Source organism: Rhagoletis pomonella, unplaced genomic scaffold (genome assembly GCF_013731165.1).
Source record: "Rhagoletis pomonella isolate Grant_MI unplaced genomic scaffold, Rhpom_1.0 Rhpom_scaffold_00001, whole genome shotgun sequence".
In the NCBI taxonomy this organism is placed as follows: Eukaryota; Metazoa; Arthropoda; class Insecta; order Diptera; family Tephritidae; genus Rhagoletis; species Rhagoletis pomonella.
Window position 1 is genome coordinate 100,089,708 of NW_023458555.1, and position 8,062 is coordinate 100,097,769.

Sequence of the window (8,062 nt, forward strand, 5' to 3'; positions counted from 1 at the left end):
CCGGCCCACCGCGCTTACCGGATAGTAGTGAAACAAGCACCAAGTGCAGTGAAATAAACCTTGCCGTAACAGAAGCTGACCAAAAGCATTCAGCTGATCGACGAAATGCTTATCTTTCGTTCGTTTCCCCCACAAACATTGCTGTTCGCGATTAATCGTTCTCTCCCTCCCCCCAAACACCTTGGCATGCACAGTCGCCAATGTCTCTGGTAGACCAAGATGTTCTAACGCAACAACAAAGCACTAGCTTAGCAACAAGCACAGCAACAACGGTAAGCGCAGCTCTCACAACAAAGACTACAACCACGACTTCAGCAATGACAGCGGTTTCACAACGCAGTTCTCCCACACCTGCACAAACGGAAATTTCTGCACCAGCCCAAGCCAAGCAACGCAGCTTAGCGCAAGTTGACCTACTTAATCCAACAACCCGTACATTGACTCAAACGGGTATTGATAGGTATATACAAGTCAAACGAAAATTAAGCCCACAGCAGCAAATAATTGCAAACCCATCAAAAATTGCAAAAACGAAAACCACTGACATTAACCCTCTACTGGGAAATAAGTTTGCGATTCTGGACAATGAATGTGACAAAGAGCCGAATGAAGTTTCTAAAGCCAAACCCAAACCGCCCCCAATTTATTTACGAGAGCAAAACTGTAGTGAGCTCGTGAATAAATTAACTCAGCTTATTGGAGACAATACGTTCCACGTAACATCAGTTACCAAGGGCAATATTAAAGCGACCAAACTTCAGATTCTAACTGAAGAAAATTACCGGTTGGTAACCAAACACCTTAATGAAGATAAGAAAAACTTCTATACGTACCAGCTCAAAAACAGCAAAGGACTGCAAGTAGTAATAAAAGGTACCCACTGCTGATATTGCTCATGCTCTAGAGAAGGCAGGATTTTCTGTTAAAAATGTTGTCAATATTATCAACAGAGCAAAAATCGCTCAGCCTATATTTAAGGTAGAACTTAAGCCAGAAACAAAGCCAATGAATAAATACGCAGTGCACCCAATCTACAATCTACGATACCTTCTACACCGAAGAATAACAGTGGAGGAGCCGCACAAGCGAAACGGTCCCGTACAGTGCACAAATTGTCAAGAATTTGGGCTCACCAGAACATGCTGTACCTTGCGCCCAGTGTGTGTTGCCTGTGGCGACCTTCACGCTTCTGCTTCTTGCAAGGCTATCAAAGATGATGTGGCTGTAAAGAAATGCAGTAATTGCGGAGGTAACCACACCACCAATTATAGGGGATGCCCTGTATACAAAGACTTAAAGTCTCGCATGAATCAGCGCAACACAGCCGTACGCTCTTCCACCACTCCAACTAGCTCTTATACATACCAACACCTCACGCCATCAACCACTACATTAGGAGCCTTTTTTGCCAATACGCAGCGAGTTCCCAACGTTTCTTTTGCCGACGCGTTAAAACTACAAACGCAGCCAAGCACGGCGAAATCAAACTCTAATCAAGAAACATTTGCAAAAATTTGCTTATGGAATGCTAACGGTGTACAACACAGATGTTATGCTACTGTCCGAAACACATTTAACAAATATATATAATTTCTCCATACCTGGATTCAAATTCTATGCCACAAATCACCCAGATGGTAAAGCTCATGGAGGCACAGCGGTGCTGATTAGAAATCGTCTAAAGCACAATATTCTACTACCATATGCTTACGAAACCGCGAACGAGACTTGAATCTATCGGCTATTTATTGCCCTCCGCGATGTTTAATTTCTGAAAATGACTTTAAAGACTTCTTTGATAGCCTGGGTAATAGATTCCTGGCAGGAGGCGACTTCAACGCAAAGCATACGTACTGGGGATCACGCCTTATTAACCCAAAAGGGCGGCAGCTATATAATACCATTATAAACAGGCACAATAGACTAGAGGTCACATCCCCTGGTAAACCTACTTACTGGCCTACCGATATAAAGAAGATACCAGACCTAATAGATTCGCAATTACAAGAAACATATAGAAATAAGAAACAAATAGAAATAAAAACATAGAAATAACATAACAGCAGAAACTCTACCTGAACTATCATCCGATAACTCCCCTATATTAATAAAACTATATGAACGTACCCAAAATATCGAAATTTAGCCTCGTCTAACTTCAAATAACACCAACTGGCTTAAATATAAAAAGTACATCAGTAGTCACCTTAAATAAAACGCTGCACTTACTTTTACCTTTACCTTTACTTCAGCCGCTGGCCTGGCAACACCAAATCAAGTCCAAGTACCACCTACGCATACATCAGTTACAAATACCGAAATAGAAAAACTTGTGGCAGAAAAGCGGCGCCTAAGAAGACAGTGGCAGAGCTATCGCTCACCAACCTCACAGCTACTGTATAAAGCTGCCAGTAGAAAACTGAAACAAGCACTCAAACGTGCAGAGGATTGCAACTTGCAAAGATACATTAAGAAGCTTTACCCGAATTCTACTGAAAGATACTCTCTATGGAAATCGCTAAAATACTTCAAACCACCAGTGGCTACAGAAATGCCAATTAGGAACCAATATGGAACCTGGGCTCGTAGTGAGCAGGAGAGAACCGAGTGTTTTTCACACCATTTAAAGAATGTGTTTCAGCCAAACTGTCCAACGAACAACTTCAGGCTGCCACCAAAAATACAAATGAGCTATACACACCTAGCAAGACGAACTCTTTAGAAGTAAAAGCTATAGTAAAGCAGCTTAATCTAAAGAAATCGCCGGGTGCTGATTTTATAACTCCGAAAATGTTAATAGAGCTACCGAATGTTGCACTAGCAATTCTTTCTGACCTTTTCAACGCTATCCTCAAATTCGGTTACTTTCCGAAATCATGGAAAAGGTCGAAGATAATCATGATTGCCAAACCTGGAGAAGACGCAACACAGCCGTCCTCATACAGACCAATAAGCTTACTGCCCTGTCTTTCCAAAGTATTCGAAAAAGTACTCCTATCAAAGATATCTCCCTTTCTCCATGAACGCAATTTAATACCAGCACACCAATTTGGCTTCTGAGAAAAACATGGTACAATTGAACAAGTTAATCGAATTATAAATGAAATCAGAAGGGCATTTGAGCTCAGAGAGTACTGCTCTGCAATTTTTATCGATGTGGCACAAGCATTCGACAAAGGGTGGCACGACGGTCTTATATATATAATTAAAAAATTGTTGCCGCCGGAAATCTACAAAATATTTGAATCATACATAACTAACAGAAAATTTGCTGTTAAAGTATCTAATTTCACTTCAGAAGACATGTCGATAATGGCTGGCGTTCCTCAAGGTAGTGTACTCGGGCCTATGCTGTATATCATCTACGCTTCAGATATTCCAACTAGCAGGAATATACTCACATCCACCTTCGCTGATGATACCGCCTTAGTAAGTCGTAATAAATGTCCCAACAGAGCTTCAAGAGTACTAGAGGAAAATTTACTAAGCATAGAAGAATGGCTGGCAAACTGGCGCATAAAAGTCAACGAACAGAAGAGTAAACCTACAACATTTTCACTCAGACCACAAGTATGCCCCCCAATCAAATTAAATAATGTCCATATTCCACAAGCTAATGAGGTGACATATCTAGGAATACACTTGGATAGGAGACTAAATTGGCGCAAACACATATCAACCAAGATTACACAAATGAAGCTAAAGTCAGCTAGCGTGAACTGGCTTATAAACAGTAAATCAAAACTGAAACTAGATTATAAAGTACTTGTATATAATACAGTGATTAAGCCTATATGGATGTGTGGTATTCAACTGTGGGGTACTACCTGTGCAACCAACATTGACAGGATCCAAAGATTCCAATCTAAAACGCTAAAGGCCTTAACGGGAGCACCGTGGTATGTCCGCAATGAAAATATACATAGAGACCTTGGTATACCGATGGTTAAATCTGTAATCGACAGCAGCAGAGAAAAATACAAAATAAAACTGCGTAACCACCCAAATCCACTGGCAAGTGGCCTGTGCAACACAACAAATATAACTCGCCTGCGAAGAAGAGATCTACCAGCCTTTAATTGAGCGACGTTAAACCAACAGGGCTCAACACCAGGGTTTGAGCTACATTATTGTAAAATTAGACGTGATGTTTTTAAACTTGTTGTTAGGCTAATAGATGTAAAATAAGCAGATCCTACAAATAAATGCAAGTATAATTAAAAAAAAAAAAGTTACAGCTTTTTCACATCATTTTCAGTGGAATTTGTATCTGTGAAAAAAGCTGCAACTAACTTTCTTCTTATTTGGGACTGACAAACTTTAACTTAGAGTCGACCTTATTTCATGTACGAATATACCCCAATAGTTTTGGAAAAATGAAAATGCATTTCCCATGCATATGTATGTACATACTCCATTAATTGATAACGTATTTACATGCATACATATATAGGTATGTGTACACGCATACTCAAATACACCACTAACTATTTCATTCATAAACGCATTCGCATATTTCTCAAGGTCAAGATCATTCATTCATAAATCCTACAGCAGCACATCTCCCCGCAAATTTATCACTCTCAAGTGCAACTTTGTCAATCCGACACAAAAATTCTAAAATGTAAAATTGAATAAATCTCGGCCAATCAAGTGAAAAGTGGCACATATTTCTTTATGACCAGTAAAATAAGTTATCTCGAATTTTGGTAATTTTTGGAAAACACTATTTCTCTGTTCCATACCAATATTTCAATCATTAACTAATATTTTAAGGTGTCATTTTAATAAACAATAAATAAAAGTAAACGTTTTCTGCAGGAAACAAACAATATTTTGTTTTAATAAAATCAAAACTTCTAAATCACAAACATATGTTGTTTTATCGGAAGCTCACAAATGTAACGTGAAAACTTAGCTCGCTTTCACATTTTTCGGTCCGAAATTATAAAATTTTTGTCCATGGCGCGCCACGATTTTTGTACAGATGGGTCGAAGTGCCTTGAACACCATTTGTATAAATGCAAAAAAAAAATGATTTTATTTATTTTTTAATTTTAAAAATTTCTATACTTCAAAGTGTTTATAAATATATATTTATATATATCCACAGATTATTTTAAATTTTTTTCATCCGTAACCAAATCTTCAGTACCCTAAAAAGATTCAAACACATTATAGTACAACCAATGCAATGTCCAAGCTGGGGTAGCACTAGCTGTACTGTGTATATGTATGTATGCATGTATGCGTGTAAGTGTCAATTCAAGTTTGCGTTTAACCCGTTTTAGCGGACATAGTTTTTTTTTAGTTCCTGCTGTTAATAACACAATATTTTACAACGTTTTTTATGTTTAATCTTCATGCAAGTTACATGTATCGTCGAGAGCATGGTTACATGCAGAATTTTAAATTAATTGTGATTATTCTCCTTACAAAATGTAAAAGTATTGCTTTATTAAATGCAAATGGAAGCGACAAGGGGTAGACGAAAGCAGATCAATCGAATATATGTATGCACATATGTACATTCATAAATGCATACATACTTACATTTTCATTTGTTTGCACGTCCGTAAACCTAACTGACCCAAGTCGCCAAAAATCAATAAAAATTAGCTAGGAATTAGGTAAGGATACCTAGGTGTTAATTAGGGCCTCCAAAATTATTTTAGGTGTTCCATTGGTTTCCGAGAAATTCGCAAAAATGTGTGTTTTCAGCTAGCTTAGCGCTGTTAACCTAGCTGAACAACCTTTAAATTTAGGTTTTAAATTTTCAAAATATATGTTGGAATTAGGTGTCCTTCAACGCCACTAAAACGAATGTAGTAGCTCCATTGGTTTCCGAGAAATTCGCAAAAATGTGTTTTCCAGCTAGCTTAGCGGCGAGGGGAAGACGAAAGCATTGCAATCGTATATATGTATGTACATATGCACATTTATAAATGCATACATACTTACATTTTCATTTGTTTGGCTTTTTGGATGCATGAAAAATTCGGTAGCAGTAATAGGTAATATCAATGAAATGAAGTTTACAGATATGTGCTTTATAAATTTAGGTTTATTAATTAATTAGATATGTAAATTACAATGTGGGGGAAAATTATGCACATGAGTAGCGAAGCTGCCACCCATCCAATGGCAACTTCTTACACGACTTTATTACTAATCTTTGCAATACGCAAAGCGATTTCACCCAAATATCATATTTTCGGCAAGCAAGCAAATGTACAAAAGCCTACAGCGGAAATGGACGACTCGCCATTTCTTTAAAACAGCTTTTACTCTACGCGCGCCTATCCAAAATGTATAGAAAGCTTAAAAGAGCCTTGCCCGCGGGCAGGCAGTGCCTATCAGTGCTTTAAATGAAATTAGTTGGTGCTCGTATGTATGTACATACATATGCATATGCATGTGTGTGCATCAATCTATTAATATCGTTGAATTATTTTAATATCTATTGAAAAATTTTCTACAGACAAGACTAACAAGTAGAAAATAATTAAAATAAAAAAACTTTTTAATATGCGTGGTTTTATAAATGGACTAAAAAGTAACTTTTGATTTTGAAATTTTAGCAAAAGTCATTATAAACAATTTATGAGATTGAAAATGAAAAGCATGGGCGCATACCTTGCAGTACAGATATATCAATAAAACCGTACAAAAGAAAAGGAACAGATACGTTTATATATAAACATATACACAACACATACACGAAAACGGCACTCACGTACACAATACATACGAGGGATTTTGCGAATATTTGCATTCGCATTCGTTATGCGAATGATTCGCATCATTTTACACATTCGCATTCGACATTCGCATTCGCATCAAATGATACGAATGTTTCGCGAATGGGAATGTGTACAAGGGCAGAGTGTCCACACTAATGTTATTGAAATGGCTCTAAGTCTGTCTAACGAGGGTGCGGGCAATAACCGGCTTTTAGCTTCGGGCGCTAAACGGTTAAGTAGTATATCAAGCAACATTGATGGGCCTTTAATAGTGTTCAAGTGACTTTCGCCCACTTGAAGAATGCATCCCTGCGCATCTTCAATCACACAAGCATCCCTGTGGAAATGGTCAAGAAATGCATCCCTGCTTTCATTTACAATTGGAACTTCTAATGATGGCTATAAATGTGCTACGCACATTCGTATCCGCCCTTCTTATCTTCATAGCAGCCAACCATATATCATCGATCATCGTGACGGAGCCACCAGATTCATCCAACGGGGGAAACATAACCATCACCAATCATCTTTACCATCTCCAAAATATACATAAGTATCTCCATTAAATTTATTTCATATAAAACGAAAACCCATTGTTCATTCAAACTGAATTGCCATATGTACATATCTACGTACATTCATATATTAATTCATTCAATTTTCATTGTTAATTTAATCATTCCCTTGATTCTCAATATTATAAAGTTACTCCCACTATATTAAAGATAGAACTTAAATTGTAAATCTTAAGGTAAATAAAATCTCGAATTGGAATCATTAAAAACAACCATATAATTTTAACATGGTCCTTGCGAGCCAAATTTGGCAGCACCCGAACACCTCTAACTAATAAATTCCAAAGAGGAATAATGCGCTAACCAACACTGTTTTCAAACGCCATTCTCCTTTTTCCTTTTTTCCCATTGACATATTCTAACTACTCAATATTAACGAGCGAAAAACGGCAGCTAATCACCGTAGATTCGGACGCAAATCAAAAGTGGATTTTTAAATCTATTAAGTGGTAAGGAACACAGTTTTCTGGTAAAACCAACATCTTTGAGGTTTATTGCGCGCAGCGTGGGATTTCGTGATTATAAAAAACACACTAGCGCACATCGATGGACGTAACCTCAAAAACCTACTAGCTTCGAGAAGATTTATACTCCTGCCGGCTGCTTATCCCGCCATACACATCGGAAAATATTTGCAAAATTCTTCATCAATTTTAGCGCGCGTCGGGATACTCGCACGAAAAGTTTCAGCGCCCGAACACCCTAAAAACCAACCTAAAAGGTCTGGCAAATATTGGAGCGCAT

General features: G+C 37.8%; 1 protein-coding gene across 1 annotated transcript; it reads left to right on the forward strand.

Moving 5' to 3' along the window:
• The first annotated feature begins 200 nt into the window (after positions 1–200).
• On the forward strand, positions 201–887 carry LOC118734792 (integrator complex subunit 6 homolog). The gene has a single exon (XM_036464485.1). The coding sequence runs from the start codon at positions 201–203 to the stop codon at positions 885–887; it is 687 nt and encodes a 228-aa protein (XP_036320378.1).
• Positions 888–8,062: the final 7,175 nt, after the last annotated feature.